General features: G+C 36.1%; 1 protein-coding gene across 1 annotated transcript in view; it reads left to right on the plus strand.

Annotated features, from left to right (window-relative positions):
- LOC149787863 (protein cereblon-like) overlaps positions 1-19,157 on the plus strand; it is a 45,470-nt gene that overhangs the window by 12,378 nt on the left and 13,935 nt on the right. The window contains exons 3-6 of the mRNA XM_089974095.1: positions 3,122-3,324; positions 4,152-4,319; positions 11,184-11,367; positions 11,989-12,054. Coding sequence (XP_089830221.1) covers positions 3,122-3,324; positions 4,152-4,319; positions 11,184-11,367; positions 11,989-12,054 — 621 coding nt within the window. The remainder of the gene's footprint in view (positions 1-3,121; positions 3,325-4,151; positions 4,320-11,183; positions 11,368-11,988; positions 12,055-19,157) is intronic.

Here is a 19,157-nt window from a genome sequence, read left to right on the forward strand (position 1 = left end):
TGCAGACATCATAGCAATATGACTGAATTTTTTTTAAAGCTACGTTAAGAATCTAAATCACACACACACACACACCTTTCTCTGTCAATTACATTATCTGATCATATTAACATTAGGGCATATGAAGCATTGGATTCTACTAAACACAAATATAAATGGGTAAGTATTTTTGGAGAAATATAATATGTGATAAAATTTCCTTTTTCAACAAGACATTACACAGTAATACTTATAGTCTCAGTAACCAGTAATGGCCATTGAGTTGTTAGCAGTGTTAAAGACCAGGCTTACTGTAACCAGTAATGGCCATTGAGTTGTTAGCAGTGTTAAAGACCAGGCTTACAGTAACCAGTAATGGCCATTGAGTTATTAGCAGTGTTAAAGACCAGGCTTACAGTAACCAGTAATGGCCATTGAGTTGTTAGCAGTGTTAAAGACCAGGCTTACAGTAACCAGTAATGGCCATTGAATTGTTAGCAGTGTTAAAGACCAGGCTTACAGTAACCAGTAATGGCCATTGAGTTGTTAGCAGTGTTAAAGACCAGGCTTACAGTAACCAGTAATGGCCATTGAGTTATTAGCAGTGTTAAAGACCAGGCTTACAGTAACCAGTAATGGCCATTGAGTTGTTAGCAGTGTTAAAGACCAGGCTTACAGTAACCAGTAATGGCCATTGAGTTATTAGCAGTGTTAAAGACCAGGATTACAGTAATCAGTAATGGCCATTGAGTTGTTAGCAGTGTTAAAGACCAGGCTTATAAGGTAAATAATGATAAAGAAATCCATTTCCACTGCAAAGCTGGTTTAAAGATTTGGATATATTCTGCTCCTTAGAAGTCTTTCTAAAAATAAATAACATAAATCTTATATATTAATAATGCTTTTGATGAGAACTGATATTATAAGTGGAGTTTGATCATGTCTTTTGCTGCTAAGTGTTTATTTACTTACATACAAAGAAGTTCACTTTGTTTAGCCATTTATTTCTCTTACTTATGCTTAACGTCATTAAAAAATGACATTGTGTGCACAGTATTTTCACATCCAGTTTTAATGCTTCGTAATATTATTTCTCTCTTAATTTATTACCTGTGGTGTATTTTTCATTTGCATCAGTGAATTTTTGTCAAGCTTTATACAGTTTTAACTACAGCTAAATTGAAAATGAAAGTTATGCCCCACACACATTCCATACAGTTAAATTGAAAATGAAAGTTATGCCTCAATGACATTCCATACAGTTAAATTGAAAATGAAAGTTATGCCTCAATGACATTCCATACAGCTAAATTGAAAATGAAAGTTATGCCTCACTGACATTCCATACAGCTAAATTGAAAATGAAAGTTATGCCTCACTGACATTCCATACAGCTAAATTGAAAATGAAAGTTATGCCCCACTGACATTCCATACAGCTAAATTGAAAATGAAAGTGATGCCCCACTGACATTCCATACAGCTAAATTGAAAATGAAAGTTATGCCCCACACACATTCCATACAGCTAAATTGAAAATGAAAGTTATGTCCCACTGACATTCCATACAGTTAAATTGAAAATGAAAGTTATGCCTCACTGACATTCCATACAGTTAAATTGAAAATGAAAGTTATGCCTCACTGACATTCCATACAGCTAAATTGAAAATGAAAGTTATGCCCCACACACATCCCATACAGCTAAATTGAAAATGAAAGTTATGTCCCACTGACATTCCATACAGTTAAATTGAAAATGAAAGTTATGCCTCACTGACATTCCATACAGTTAAATTGAAAATGAAAGTTATGCCTCACTGACATTGCATACAGCTAAATTGAAAATGAAAGTTATGCCCTACTGACATTGCATACAGCTAAATTGAAAATGAAAGTTATGCCCTACTGACATTGCATACAGCTAAATTGAAAATGAAAGTTATGCCCTACTGACATTGCATACAGCTAAATTGAAAATGAAAGTTATGCCTCACTGACATTCCATGCAGCTAAATTGAAAATGAAAGTTATGCCCTACTGACATTGCATACAGCTAAATTGAAAATGAAAGTTATGCCCTACTGACATTGCATACAGCTAAATTGAAAATGAAAGTTATGCCCTACTGACATTGCATACAGCTAAATTGAAAATGAAAGTTATGCCCTACTGACATTGCATACAGCTAAATTGAAAATGAAAGTTATGCCTCACTGACATTCCATGCAGCTAAATTGAAAATGAAAGTTATGCCCTACTGACATTGCATACAGCTAAACTGAAAATGAAAGTTATGCCCTACTGACATTGCATACAGCTAAATTGAAAATGAAAGTTATGCCCTACTGACATTGCATACAGCTAAATTGAAAATGAAAGTTATGCCCTACTGACATTGCATACAGCTAAATTGAAAATGAAAGTTATGCCCTACTGACATTGCATACAGCTAAATTGAAAATGAAAGTTATGCCCTACTGACATTGCATACAGCTAAATTGAAAATGAAAGTTATGCCCTACTGACATTGCATACAGCTACCTTATTGGCTCGTACATTTTCAGGGTTGACTAATGGATTGAAGTGCAACTGTAGTGGCCATATGAAAACTTAGATGTGCAATATTTTCATGGAGGCCTCACTAGTGCAACAGTTATATGCTTTCTTTGTACCTCTGTGGTACCTGGTTAAATTTCTGGTATTGGTACAGTGATCCCTCATAATAAAGCCCCTCATTATACTGGTGTCTCCTATAGTACAGGTGTGGTTAGGGATCACATTAAATTGGTTAAAAATTGTTTCATCATTGCTTCTATTCCTTAATTTACTTTGCTTCATTTTATTTCATTGCTGAAGTTAACTATTTGTTTAATTTCACATCATGAAATGCTTTTGCTCACCAGACCATAAAATGTATTCTGCTCACCTGACAGCCAAGTGTACTTATGGTATGATCTTGCTTCTGGTGTCTGTTTTCCATAGTCCATGAACAACAGCTATTTAAAACTTTTAAAAAATACCACCGTACCAATTTCGTCAAACTCAGCAGAGAGTTTCCTCGTATAAAGGTCTTTCAAGTTTATTCAAATATAAAACCTTTAATATTTGACACTCCAATTTTTCGTACTTTCTGTTTTTCAGTATCTTGGAAGTGACATGGAAGAGGTTAGGGGTCGGACCATTCTGGACGAAAACTCTATTGTCTTGATGCCTCTTATAACCCTGCCAGGAATGATCTTGGTTCCAGGACAAACCATACCACTTCATATCTTCCACCAACATACTGTTGCCATGATCAAAACTGCTATTGATTCTGATAAAACTTTTGGAGTTGTAACATACAGGTGATTCTAAGATAATTTGTATTTCATTTATTAAACCATATATGGCTCTCTGTTCTGCTGCATGCATGTAATGAAATATGTGTATATGTAATGTGTCTACATCAGTATATTACCAGATGGGAAAGGGAAAAGTATGAAAATAGTTGCTTTTTTAAAAGTTCAAAATTACAAAATACAAAAACACTTTCAGCTGTTAATAATGAAGCATTAAACACATATTGTAAAAGTATACAAATTAACCATCCATGAAGAAAAAATATTAGAGTAATTCAATCCTTATTCACGTAAACTTGCTTATGAGTTCAAATGCAAATTGCACGACCCAGATCTGCCATGGCATAATGCGCCAGCAGATCTAGGTCTGTCCAGTTAGTTAGGATTAGTCAGTAGAACAAACAACATTGACTCTGATCTGCAGATGTATTATTCTACTGCAGATCTGGATCTTTATTGTTTTGCAGTTTTACTCATTTTATAAGCCTGTATATGTGGCACATTTTATGTTTTACCACAACAGCAGTAGGGGCATGTAGTATTATCCATTGCCTTTTATCACACTATCCATCCTTCCACGTCACAAGTTTATTAAGTTTTGCATTAAGGTCATTTCAGGGCCAGCGATTGGGCATTCATGTTTAATCAACGCATTTCTAGTTTTTTATAGGTACACCAATTTTGATATTGATGGAAAATAATCTATTCCTGCTGAATAAATGTTACCATATCTTGCAATCTATTTTTATAAACTCATTATTGGATATTTTCAATAAATCTTTATATTTGATTGCATCTATTTGACACTGAACTGTATTCTTTGTCTCCCTTAGAGTTTCATCCACTGACTACAGTCAAACAGTAGCAAGTATTGGCACCACAGCAGAAATTTTTTCAAAAAAAGATGATACTGATGACAGTTCAGGAATCTCAACAGTTCGCTTGAAGGCCAGAGGACGTCAGAGATTTGAAATTATTGAGTACAAGAGACAAACTACTGGGTAATTAACTGGGTATAACTCACATTTTCATGATTTGATGTGTATGTATTCTATTTCAGACATTTTAAAGACTTTTTGTCATTGTTATCTTTATCTAGGAGATAACAAAGACATGGTTTTATTGCCCAGATCAACTCATTCCCCATCAGACACCACATATTCACTAACATTGCCCACAAATACTCTCTCACAGTCAATCAGGCCCTTTAAAGAGTCATCCACCATTGGTCTGATCTTGCTGAATCGATTGTTTCGGCTTGAAATATCTTAGACAATCTGCCAAGAAATGGTAATATATCCATGAGCATATGGGTGTTGGCTGTGAAACTAAACTGACATCGTTCAGCAGACTACTTGCTTTGGGATTTCTGGTAACCTTATGACTCCAGGTAATGCAGAGGCCAGGTATATCCAATAAATCACTTCCACTGCTTTATTCAAACTTAGACACCAAACAGAATGGAACTCAACATACTTCAGTTGAGGTAGTAGAAGTAGTTTCTGTATTTCTGTCTCTCTGAGTTTCTATATCTATACTTTCATAAATGCAAAGTTGTCTTACTCTTGAACTTTATCCTCAAAAATAACAGATGCAGTTGCACTTTCCCACACAACAATCTGTATAGTCTCCACCTTCACACTTGGTTCATCTCAAGGAATCAGTCTGGTTGCCTACTGCATTGTCTAGGCTAGGAGGCAATCTGCTTCCAGGGTTTACAATATAAAATGGAGATTCTTCTGTAGTTTGTGCAGTAGGAAATGCATTGATCCTAGCTGTCCCCCTTCAAATGTCATTGCAGGCTTTCTTCTCTTTCTTTTCAAATTAAAGAACTGTTGTGTGTCCACTATTAAGAGCTATAAGTCATCCCTTTCTAATGCTTTCAAGTTTTCCACCACAGATGAGATTCATTCTTTTGGATTTCATCAAATATTTTGAGCTTCAGAAACCTCTTATGAACCTCTTAGTGAAGTTAACTTTTGAGACTGTTTTCTAGCTCACATAGTGTAATTGAGGAGATGAGTCAGCTTTTTGCTTTGTCAGTGCTGATAAATGCTAGACCTGCATCCATCCATCTTCATCAGAGTCTATAGGGCTGTTTATGCTTCAACAGCAATTGTGATTCTGTTTCTCTTCCTAGCTGACCTGTGTTTCTGACTAAGAATTAGCTACCTGAGATCCCCAGTCTTAGTTGTATCTGTGCTGGGGATGATCGAGATAGGCTCCTTTGCTCAGTTATTGCTCATTAAGGTTTTATTTGGCTTCCTCTGAAGGGAGAGCAAATGGTTAGATGCAATAAATCCTTTGATTTTTTAAAAACTGCTGCGTCATGAATTCCTGTGTGATCCATTCACTCTCACTCCTGATCAGTTTTCTCAACGGCTGACACCTTTCATTCAGCTCTGGCAGGGACTTGCTAGATAGTTTTCTCAATGGCTCACACATTTCATTCAACTCTGGCGGGGACTTGCTAGATAGTTTACAAATCCATGGAATATTTTGAATCCACTAACATATCTCAGATTTGGTATTTTGGTGACAGCTTTTACCTTGTCTGGGTCAAGTTTCAGTCCTTGTGCTGTAAGTATGTGTAAAACAAACTTCCCTCACTTCTAGTTTCAGTTTGTTTGTTCAGCCTCAAGTTTCTTTCTCTGCATCTTTCCATCAGAAATCAGAATTTCCCATCATGACTTCTGATTGCCTCTTCTTTTGTATCCCCTTCTCTGTAAATGAGTATATCATCTATTGTGCTGCGCACTCCTTGCCAGCCATCCACCACTTCATTTTGTCTCCTTTGAAACTCTTTTGGTAAAGTTTATAAATCAAATGGCTTGCATAGCCATCAATACAGACCATCTGGTGAGTTGAATGTGGTCATCCAATTCTGTATGCCAGAACTCAAATTTTGCATTGACTTTGATAAATATCTTTGCATTGCTCAAACGGAAAATGTGTCATCTATCATAGGTCAAGGATAAAGATTTCTTTTGATAGCTTCATTTAAATCTTTGGGGTCAATTTGTTTGGTTTTACAACACAAACCATATGGGATACACACAGTGATGGTTGAGTAACAGTAGTGATAATCTTTTGTTTTTCAGGTCTGTCACAGTTTGTTTTCAGTCTCCTTTTTATGGTACTTTTCTTTGCAGATTTACTTTGATTCATCTCAAGATTTTATTTTCCTTCTATCTTGTCTATACCTTTAAAACAAGTCTGCATAATCTTCTAAGACATTCCTGAAGCAGGTCCATTTGTTGTGCAGCTTTATGTCTGTTTAATGGTGTTGCTTCGTCACCATTCAGGACTACAAAGTCTGCTTTTTATTTTCTTCCATTCTTTGGGTTTGTAACCTTAAGCTTGCATTTTCCTACTGGTTTTAGTGTAGTCTTGTTTTACACCTCTCCATCAACAGCTCTTGCAAAATGGGGTCCAAAAACATAGAACGCAATACTGAGAGACCTCTGAAATATGAAGTGATGCCATCCCCACTGGACATCAAGAAAACTGTGGAGCAGGGAAAGCAGGGCTATTTGTAGGCTAAATAGTCTTTTTTTATTGCATTGGGAATGATTGTCAATAAAACACTTTTTTTTAAAGAAGTTATTTGTTTTTAATTTATTTTCAAGATGCCCAACCCCTGAGAGAGCATTAACATTATTCCAGGTTGTTTCACCAACCTTCATGTGTAATAAACATTGTGTATTATGTCACTGCTTTTAGTTGCTGTTGATTAGTCTGGTTTTCTGCTTCAGTGCTCCCGGATTGCACTCTGCAATATAAATTTAACTTGCAACCCAACAAGATCCTTTTTTAAACAACTAGGGACATTCATTTCTTGAAACAACTTTCAGTGTCAAAACTCATTGTTATTATTGTTCTGTTTGTAAAATATTGATGCTATGATTTCATTGCAATTAATATTGCAACTTTTTCTCATCCTCAGTGTGCCAGTTCAGTAATTTTAAGTTGCCTACAGATTCTGAAACTCACTTCTCCACAATGAACCGTAAATGTGAAACAAAGTTTTTTCTTTCACCAAGTATTCATTTTGCTTGTTTGCCTTGCTATCTTTGATCACATCTGTGAATTAGTTAAGGTTGTTTAATTATATTATGTGCACAATAATATTTGTAAGTGTTCGACAGATCAATTAAAATGAGTTGACTTAGCACAAGACTTGCTCTTACACAGGTAGCATTTGCCTGCCTTTGAACTTTTCTTTTATTCCACCTCCATTACTTGATACCAAAAAAATGTAATGTGATAATGCAAATTTTTAATTCCTTGCAACAATACAACAAATAATTGTGCCAAAGTTGATAATTTCATAATGTTGATTCAAATTTCCAAGTCCTATCTACGAGTTTAGATGATAAAATAAGCACTATATCAAGCTTTCATTTACCAATTTTCATTGCAGTTTTTTTATTATTTTCAACAAATAGGGGTCAGTTTATTTTCTAGTTAAAAAAAAAAGAAATGGCATTCATGCTTGACTTCGCATTATAAGCAGGTTTGTGAATTATCAGGATACATGAAATGGTGTCCTTTCATGTCCCAGTTTTGCAGATATTTCTTCATTTTGTGTACTGCTAGAGTGTTTACCAGTTTTGAGTTATTCCATTTGGTCTAAACATCATCACCTGGACATTTGCCAAAGTCATGAATTTCATCGTGACCTTGTTCTTGTTGACTTCATTTATAGCAGTTGTTTTGTATTTGGATGCATCTTCCTGAAATGTATGTTAAGTTCTATTCTTGTAAAGGGTTGAAACAATCTCCTACACCATTTTAATCATCTCAGTTTTTTTATGAACTGGGAAAGTACAACCTTCATCAATCCCTGTGTTTTGTCTATCTGTGCATGTAGTTTATCACAAGGCTCAGTCTTGTTCAACTTCTGTATGTTTACATGTTAAGCCTCATTGAGCTTGTAAAAATCAATATTCATTTTGGATTTCAGCAAGAGAGTTCTTGCAACTCCTTGGCTTATTCAGTGCAGCCATGGATTTGATGCACCTCTTACAGGTGTCTTTGCTTGCTCACACCTTTTCCAGTTGACTCAAATCTATCTGGAGAAACCCCAGCATGTACGGTTTGGAGCCCACCTGTGGCCACGCTTTGATACAGTCTGTAAGGACCACCTCCAGGGGCAACAATTCTGATTATGTCAGACAACTCATTGGTGCTGACCTACCTCCTTAAACAGGGAGCACAAATCAACTGACCTGTACATTTTGGTTAAATCAGATAAATTTCCGGCAAAATCAATATTCTGGCCAACTCACTCTCTCTCAAGGTAGAGTCAAGTCATTAATTCCAAATGGTCCCTCATCAATCAGTCTTTCATCAGATTTTCACACACTGGCAGTATGAGGTAATCAATCCTTTCATCACAAGGTGGATTTACAAATTACCCACCATCATTTTGCCAATTTTGGATCCAGAAGCCTGTGCTGTTGACATACTGACAGTCAGTTGGGAAAGGTTGCAGGCCTTTGCCTGCCCTCAGAGGGTCTTGGTACTGAAATTGATTCAGAAGTTGAGGGGTCAGAAATGCAAGATGATTCTGATAGACCCTCTCAGATGAGACAAGTTCTGAGTCAATAATCTACTTAATCAAGTGATGGATCTACCCAGGAAGAGTCTGGCCAAACCAAATTACTTAAACAATTGCAGTCACATGTGTTCCACCTCTGTCCAGCCAGTCTGCTTCTTCGACCCCTTCTTCTCAGGAGAGAATCTTTTGAGCTAGATGGCATTGCGGGCTTATGAGGAAAAGTGGTGGGTTTTAAGGGATTGGTGACAATCAACAACATCACCATTTTTAGTTCCTTGATCCCTCAGCTGGTTGACTTTTTTCTCGGGTTCTGTAAAGAGAAATAGTTGGCCCAAATTAACATCAAATCTGCTACTCCATGATACCTGACACATTCAGGCATATTAATAGAGGGGATATCAGCCAGGATAAAGATCTGTTGGACCTACTGACCAGTCTTGTAGTGAATTGGCCCAAATCCCTTCCCCTTTTTCCAAAATGGAATCTGTCCTTGGTTTTGACATAGCTCAATTCAGACAAGTCTCAAGTCTTTAGCCGGAAAGCCACTGAAGCTGCTGTCATACAAAACATGTGATAGCTTAAGCTTCAGCATATGGGATGAGTGAGTTACATGCCCTTTTAGTTGACCTAAACTATCTTCATTTCATACTGGATGGTTCAGTGCTCCTCATGGCTTTGTAACCATAAATAGGCTGTAATCAATGGACAGTCAGACACGTCACTCCGTCTCTATAACAGACACTTTGAGAAAAGCAGCCATTGAAGATTCTATGTGTGCTTTCACAACACCACTTGAAGCTTACACAGACAACATGTGACAAATGCAAACGACTTGTTCTCCTGGTTATGGCCAGGAAGGAGGATATGTTTGTGTAGCTTTTCAATATGAGACAATCTGGGTGTCTGAGTGGTCTAAGGCACTTGCCATTACCAATTATTGCCTCACCACTGTATATCTGGGTTCATGTCTTGGGCTTGACCATTGTGGGTATTTGAGAAAGCTTGCCAGTGGCTTCACATTGGTAAAATTGTTCTTATTGGGGGTTTTCCAGGTTCTTTTTCTACCAGTTTTACTGGCCGCCACATATCATACACTGAAAAAAGGCATTAAACCCAAAACAACAACATAAAAGCTGTTGGCTGGCATGCAGAGTATACCTTCTGGAGTTTCATCTCGGGGATTTAGCTTCATTGTGACAAACTTTGGATCTGGTGGGACCTGTGGATTTGCTTAGGACATTTTGTTGGTAAGATGAATACAATAACTAGATATGAAGGTCACAGATCATGTGATATAAGTTGTGTTGCTTTCATGTTAGGAAAGTAGGTTATCATTTATGTAGGGAATCTAGCCTTTCTTCCCTAGAAAGGTATCTAAGGTATAGGTAAGATTTTCAGCATTCTCCCCACCTATTAGAAGGGTATTCAGAGGAGAAAACAAATTTTTCAGTAAATTGTTTCTCAGAGAATGTCTAACCGATCACATTACTTAAAACCCTCCCAGCACCCCTGCCATGTCAGCATTCTTAGCTTAATAGCTAGCGACACCTGGCGATGGCAGTGGGAGGTAATTGGCAAGAGTTACTGCTCTTTGTGTATTACATTATAGTCAGATGAGCCAAATTTCATTTTAATAGGGTTGAATTTGGGAGGTAGCAGACTTATATTCCGAACATTAATGTGATCTGGTATGTATTCTCAGATAAATATAATTTAATGAAAAATTCGCTTTCTTCAAAAATATATATAGACTTAACCCAACTTGTGGTTATATTGTGACATTGAAACGATTAAGTTCATTGATCTTCTATTCATGATATCAGGTTCAAGGTCAAATGTTGTGAACATGCTAACTTAACATATAAGAAAATATTTTTGTTATCAGATTTAGTATGTTTTTTGTTTCTCAGGAATATCAGTGAGTGTTTCAGTAATGAGCAGTTAAAAATAATAAATTAATGAAAGAAACAGACATATCTTGAAGTCCTAGAAATTATTTGTGACCAGAATAGCATCATTCCATTTGAGGGACTTTTTTTATAACATTTTGGCAAACTTTATCTAAGAAAGTCTTGTCAGTTGATAGTTACCCTCATTTCTCAGCCCACTATTTATCACAGTTACAAGGCAGTCCCTCGGAGCTTATCATGGGTGATGTACTGTATTTATTTGATTTTCATTTATATCCATTCATGTTTGCATTGTTCAACTGTTTTTTATCAGAGAAACCAAATTTTCTTGATATGGCAAACAGCTGAAATGTAAATAAAATCATTTCCTCAATTTACATTCAATTTTTAAGAGGACTGATGGCTAAAGTGAAGATTCTCCCAGAGCTGGTCCTGCCAGATGCCTTTGAGGGCTCAAGACCACCATCTCATTGTCGATATTGTTGCAGTCCCCCATGTGATGAGGAGGATATCAAGACAGCAGTGGACAGACAGGGCCATGTCCTGACCTCAGTCAGCTTTAGGAGGAGAAGAAAGGTTAATTAGCCTTGTATGATGTGTAATTTTGAAATGTTTTACCCAATTTCTTTTGATTTAAATTATGCAGTAATTCCAACCTCATTGGCTAAGACTTTCTATTTCTTCTATTTAGGATGTAGCCTTAAAGAAAATAATAGTAAAACATATTGATTTCACTAAGTTTGTATTCTATTTTGAAGTTTCTTCTCTGCTGTATAGACACCATAACCAGTTGATACTGTTTTTTGTATAAAGGTTCCAAATTACACAAATGTGACATCAGTAAAAAATTAAGGCCTTAAAGCTGTTTGTTTCATAATTGTCATCAAATCCATGTTTTATAAAGCTGTCTCATATTTGTGGTAATAGACACAATATCACATTTTATTATCAAGGCATAACATGAGGCTAAGGAATGATGTCTAACACATACCAATCTACTTTAAAGTCAAATAATTGCTATGTATTTCTTTTGTTTGTTGAATTTTATATAACTTATTAAATGATATAAAAAAATTCCTTTTGCTAAAGCTGGTTAAAGATAGATGTTATTCAGTCAAGTTCATAAATTTCATACAGAAGGAGCTATCACATGAGATTCATTGTATGGAGTTTTAAGTAGTTTCATTCATATTGCAGATAGATCGGTTCACTTCAGCCTACTTCACTTGGTGGCCACCATGGGTGTACAAGATGTATGACCAGGTAATTAATCAAATGTACCAAGATATACTTAAATTCAGATCAAGTCCAACTCTAAACAATATAGACCCAGATCTGCCATCCCATAATATGCCAGCAGATATGGGTAATTGCACTTTGGTAGGAGTAATCAGTAGTAAAAACAGCATAGACCCTGATTTGCCAGTGTGGTATGCAATGAGATAAAAAAATTGTCTATGTTATTTGCAATTGGATTTGACTTATAAGTGAGTATATATGGTAGATTGGATCTCTATGAAGGCAGAGGTGTATATTGTATGAAAACCATGATTTGTGTTTTAGATAATTAGACTGGAGTAATTTTAACTCTTTTAAGAAAGATGTCTATGTCTGTATACCATCTTTCCCCATTACTGTCAGATGCCAGATAATAATTACCTTTTTTTATATTTCAAACCTTGGCGACAAGTAAAATAATTCTCAATTGACCCGATAAAGTTTTAGGGTTGATATTGGACATGGCTGATTGATATTTTGTGCTGCAATGTAGATTTGGCAGATTTGACATCTTTTTTGCTGTTGTTTCAAAACTGGAAAATACTTAAAATCGAAACTGCAGTTTATAAACATCAGCAACATTTGAGTTGTCAGATACTGTCATTTTGAATTAGATGAAACTGTTTCACCCTAATCTTATATTACTCAGACTGTAAAAAACTATCAAAACTTTCTTGCAAAAATATCTAAGAAATATTGCTTCATTATTTCCCATTTCCTCAGATATAGTCCCAGATAAGGTCCACTGTGATGTGTACCCCCATCTGCATATAGACTAGCATATCAGACAGGTAGAACCTTTTATATGTGAAGGTGATCCTCCTCTGCGTGCCAGACTCCTTTTGTTCTTCCAGACTTTAAAAAAACATTTCCAATAAGAGGGGCTCAGAATTTCATTCATCCAAACTCCTCTGCTTTTGTTGTCCCCCTTTATAACAGAGACTTTAAGTGATCTGATGAAGGCAGACATTTTACAGAAGAAGATTTTGCTGATAAAGTGGATGGTGGAGGTATTAAAAAACCCAGCCTCCCTTGGTTTCCATTCTTGACTTTTCTGGTTACAAAAATGAACAGAAAATTAAGACTTGTCATAGAATTGAGTCGGTCAGTTTATTGCTGCCCCAGATATGAAGATCGAAATGACAGGGTCCATCTGTCTGTCTGTCTGTCTGTGACACAATGAATATGCGATCAATCTTAACTCATCAGACATGTATTTCAACCACCTATTCACACACTATGGTGCATATACATTTGCTCTAGATGCCTCATGGTAGTGTAACAATTCTGCCGTCTTCCATTTGATGTAACTTGTAACCCTTGAGCCCCCACCAAGACATTGGACTGAGCTATATCCCAAATCAGGACATCCTTCTGCACAGTGACAGCGGCATACCTGGATGATATACCGTAAATTCTTTAATAAGGTTGGTTTTGGTTCATGATATGAAAAATCTTTGCAATATTTGTTAATCTAGGGACAGAGTTTCTAACTCGTATCAACTTAGTTCATTTTCCTCCCAAATTCGTTCACAGTATTGTTGATGCAATGGGGAAGGCATCTGCAGAATGATCATATTGATAAGGGAATTTCAGTGTACCTGTTATATGTGTCCTGTGCCTGTGACCCTTCTAGCATAGTAGAACCCAATATCATGTGATTCTAAACCAAAAATCAAACACTTATGCTTCAATGGCATGAAGGTAAGTGGCTAGCAGTGGGAATACCTTTGGAAGCCTTACAACCTGAAATCACAATCTGTACAGATGTCAATCTGGGGATGGCACACTTGCTGCTAAACTATGACAGTCAGCGGCAAGTGGACACTGCAAGAGAAAGCTCTTCACATCAATCTCTTGGAAATGAATTCCTTTTTCAAAGTCTGCACACTTGTTTGGAATGATCCAAAGGAAGAAAGTTTTGATAATGTTGGAAAATTCAGCCTTATTGAATTATCTCTTTAAAGAATGGATGATGAAATGATGGGACCATTGCATTATATTTTGGGAGTACCTTCATTGGTGTGCTCAGTATTATATATACATGCAAGTCCAACACATCACTGGCATGCTCAGTGTCCTAGCAGACTTGTTATCAAGGAGAGGCTAACTGCTTCATATGGAGTGGTCTCTGCATCCATCCAAGTCTCTGACCAATGCTAGACCTGCATCCATCCATCTTCATCAGAGTCTGCCCAATAGGGCTGATCAATGCTAGACCTGCATCCATCCATCTTCATCAGAGTCTGCCCTATAGGGCTGATCAATGCTAAACCTGTTTCTGTCTAACAAATTACCCAGCTTTGTCTCTCTATTCTGGACCCAGAGGCATGTGCCATCAACATGCTTTCAATCAGCTGGGAAGTTATATGGGCATATGCCTTCTGTCAGACAGTTCTAATACCAAAACTAATTCAGAAAATAAAGGACAGGGCTTGCAAAATATTCTAATTGCCCCTATCCTCTGGAATATATCCTATGTCAGTGATATGCTCAGTCTGGCAACAAAAGTACCCATAAAAATTGTAGCAATGCCCACACCTCTAAGCAAACAGGTCCTGTGAAACTCTTCCTTAATGCCTGGCTCTTTTAAGGAATGGTCTGCTTGAAAAGGACTGTGGTATATCGATTGTGGAGAGGATAGTGACTGACAACCCTCCAGTTTGAAGGTATATGAGAGAAATTGTGTGCTTTCAAAGACTAATCACATTAATTATGTCACACCACTTTCAGCCTCCATCCCCCACTTAGCTAATTTCTGTCTTTTTCTCAAAAAGACAGCACCTATCACAGTCATAGGATACAGTTCCATGATCTCAGACATGTTCAGACATCATGAAAGAGACAATATTGGTTGCAACAAGTGCCTTTCTGATTTGCTATCCAAAGTCAGCATATCCATGATGGCTAACATTGCTCCCCGAATGGAACTTTTCACAGGTCTTGATGTGGCTGAACTCTAATTTCAAGCCGCATTCTTCCACTTCAGTGAGGCAGTCATTATACAAGACTTGTTTCCAGATAGGGCTAGCATCAGCTTGCTGGGTGATTGAGCTGCATTTACTGTCCATGGATCCTTACTATTTGCAGTTTTTCTAACAGCTCAATTGTACTAATGACACCAACTGGTTTCATTTCTAGAAACAGGTTACTGTCAATAGGCAAACAATTATCCACTCTCTCTCTCTCCTTGATTGATCCATCAAGAGAGGGGAAGATGCTGGATCTGATATGCACCCTCAGATGAGACACAACGGAAATGTCCAAGGCAACCATCAAATACTATTCCTATTTAAGACAGGAAAGCAAGACATAACTCCACAGTGCTGGCCACATGGCTTGAGAGAGTTAAGAGATGAGGGTAATCTGAACTCTGACAAGATCAGGTTTGACTCCTGAAGATTTGAGCTCTCATAATACAAGCAAATTTTATGAATATGGCCTTCAAACATAATGTCTGAATTCAGCTACTGTTTGTGTGACACGGCCTTGCAGAGAGATCGGAATCATGTTGAGCCACTGGTAGCTGCCCAAAGTTACCATGCCCCATTAATAACAGCACAACTTGTGCTCCATGCAAGACTTAGCAACTTTCACTAGATTCTCACAGGAAACTTTGAAATTTAAGGCAGTGTCCAGGTGCAGGATCCCACAAGGATCATCTCACATGGGTGTAAATGTATAATCTTTAATTGTACTAGCCTCACCTTAGGAGAAGGTAATCCTTTCAGTAGAGCAGTCAATGTGCTTCTACAGGGTAATATGTGTAGAGGTTGATTTTCAGGCATTTCCTCCTCTTACCTACTCTCCTAATGTTAATATGATTGGGTAATGTATTTGGTGAAGAAATGCATTTTTGGGGTAAATTATGTTTCTCTAAAAATGCTTACACAGTCACATTGCTTTCAGTCCCTCCCACCTTTCCCAGAAATATCAGCATCCAGTTAAAGTTTCACTAAAGCTTAAACTTATTATATCCAGGATATCAGTGGTAAGAATTGGAATTAATCTGTAAGAGTTACTTTCCTTTGTCTGTATGCTACTTCAACAGACATTTTTTTCATCTTTCAGGGAGGGCTGGATTCATAGGTAGCAGAGAGTAATTTTCTAGTATTATTGTGATCGGGTATAAGCATTTTCAGAGAAACATAAAGTGCTAATTGATTTCTATTTTTAAGGAAATGTTCTGCATTTTTTGAGGGAGACAATTCATTTAAAAACTGAACTTCTTACCACAAACGTATATGAAACTCTCGTTTATCATGTCTGTTAATAGCTATATACATACAAAACTAAACAAGTCTTGATTTTCAGACATTTTTCCTTGAGATATTTATGTAAAGCTGTGGTTGATAATCTGAAAATGCAAGATAGTCTTTCATGTTGTCTTTGTTTTTATTTTCCAATACTGATTGCTGTATTAAGTTAGATTACCTTTCTGTTTTTTCATGAAAACTATCACCAATTTTATTTATGGTGTCTGAAAATTCAGAAACATGTTAAAGTTTCTGAAGACTTAGAAAATTGTTCAGAGAAAAATGTTATTGGTATTCAAAATCTTAGGATGTCCAAAAACATAAGGTAAAGGTGGTACAGTGTGACCCCACTATAACACGGTAGTTGGGAGCCATAGAACCCGATAGTGTTATGGACTGAACCATGTTATAAGCAACCAGGTCAGTAAGCTGAAGAAAATTTTCAAGGAGGGGGCTATGTAATAAATGCGGTTGCAAAAATACATGCTTCATTCGCACAGTTACCAAATTAAATTGATGCATATTAAATGAGAAATACAAAGGTAGTTAAAACAGAGAAGGCATATATAATATTTTACTTTATTCAGAGTACCATGCATTGGTATATATACATGTGTACTGTTTATATATACATGTCAAATGTCTGGCATGAATAGAGTATCAACACCGTGTACTCACCCATGAATCTCATCACATTCATTCATTAAATCCACAATAGAAGCAATTCCATAGAAAATATGCACACACATAGATTTAAAATATTCAGTAATTTTGTCACAGGTCATATTGGTCTGAATTCGATGAAAAAAAAATAGCACAACCGCGTAAAGAATGATGAAGCACATTTACTTTTCAGTACATTCCAACTCAGTAAAAGTTAGATTGCATTTTAAACTGCTGTTGTTAACATTTGTAAGCATAAACTTTTTTCTGCAAAAAGGAAACTTTCATGGCACAGTAAAAGTGTTCCAGTCATGTCAGAAAATGAAACTGTCCCATCAGATTCCATTGCTTTTATTTAAGTTTGATACTGACTTCCTTTGAAGAAGGGTTCTTTTTTTATTGAAGATTGCAGTCAGATTTCTTTGATGAAGGGTTCATGTGTTATTGAAGTCACTGCTAAAGGACAGCTTTGGAGAACCAAGCAAATGCTTGTTTTTTATTGTGGCAGCAACATCAGATAATTGTATTGCTTGATTGTGACTGATTTCTTTTCTATTTGCTTAGTACATTTTCATTAAAGTTGGTGCTTTAAAGGTAATCTGTTTTTTTTTTAAATTTCAGCAGACTATTTTATCTGGGTAAATTTTAAAAAAGGAATTGGCTGTTGTTTGGTCGAATTTAGTTACTGTTCCTTTCTGCTTTTTGAATAGATCAACAAGTTATGATCTTTTTTTTTTACATTTGTGGTAGTGGAGTGATGTTGCCTTCCATGCATGCATCAGAAATTTTAAAAAGGGTCAGTGTATGATAGAGACGCATGTGTTTTGGTCTGATGACAGGGATTACTAAAAAAAATGTGAGTGCTCTGAAGGATTTAGTTTTGAGTGAAAAGAGAGGAATTTTACTTACCATCCACTGTTACGTGTTTAGGCTCTCGTAAACAAAAACAAGAAAAGAGCGAAGACAACAAGCTTTGTAAAATATAACAAATAATTTATTTCCCTAGAAAAACAAGGTAAAATAAGAAAAAGAACTTACAGTTTTAAGAATCAAATCCAAAAATAATCCAAGAATAATCCAAGAATTAAAAATTAGAGGTCCTAGTAAAAAATGTTCTAATGAATTTGAGTTGGAGTCCTGACGAAAATCCAGAATGGAAGGTGATGACGTATATTGTACCCAGTATAGTATTGACATGTCAACAGTTCTTTATTGTACCACAGAAAATAATATTCCAGTGTTTGAATTCTGAATAAAATGTCAATAAATATCTTTGTCCAAGAATTCTGTATGAGAACTTAAATATTCCCATGGAAAAGAATTAATCTCTTAGAATCCAAATAATTTGAAGAAAAATTAAAAATATAACTCCAGCTGGTCACAACAGAAAAAAAAAACACGTTGATATCTAAGTGTTTAAAAGCCCAACTGAGATTATTTCTCAAAACATCAGTATTAAACCTAACTGCTGTGCAATTACGGTAAAACCAGAATTTCAAAATAGAGGCTGTTTCATGTAAAAAGTCACGTACGCCCGGTACAGCCTTGAATCCACCCTAAAATCCCACACTAGGAATGAATAAAAAAAAAAAAAAAATAAGCTGTTTACTTCAGCTGTTACTAATTTTGAATCAAAGTCAGGAACTAGGTCAGCATATAGATACAAAGTTCTATTAATAGGTGTTTACGAAAAAACAGTCAGGTCAAACTAATTTCTGGAAAATGTCAAATTGAAGTAAGTAAAGTTGCATTACTATAACATGTAATGGAATTTAAAAAAATTAAAACTAACAAACAAAAAATTAAATTAAATCAAATATACATAACACCACTTACAAATGTCAGTCTATGTAAATATATTAATTACTAGCGAGCAGCCGAAAATCTGATGAAAGATAGATTATGAGATAATGCCTTGTCCAGTTGATCTCTGCTACCAGAAATGTCAACAAAAAAAAGCAGATATTTCCCAACATAAGTACTCCTGCTTGATGTCAGCATAAGTGGATTATGATATAACAATGTTCTGTTAAGATGGTTAGTCAATGTGGAAAAAGAATTTGTTTATATGACAATAGATAAATTTCAGTGCATTTTATATCAACTTTGCAGCTTACTTTCATGGGGCCTCTGAATTTCTTCATTCCAAATCAGTGGTTGTTTATACAT

The sequence above is a fragment of the Sinohyriopsis cumingii genome, chromosome 11 (assembly GCF_028554795.1).
Source record: "Sinohyriopsis cumingii isolate HCF-2022 chromosome 11, ASM2855479v2, whole genome shotgun sequence".
NCBI classification, from domain to species: Eukaryota; Metazoa; Mollusca; class Bivalvia; order Unionida; family Unionidae; genus Sinohyriopsis; species Sinohyriopsis cumingii.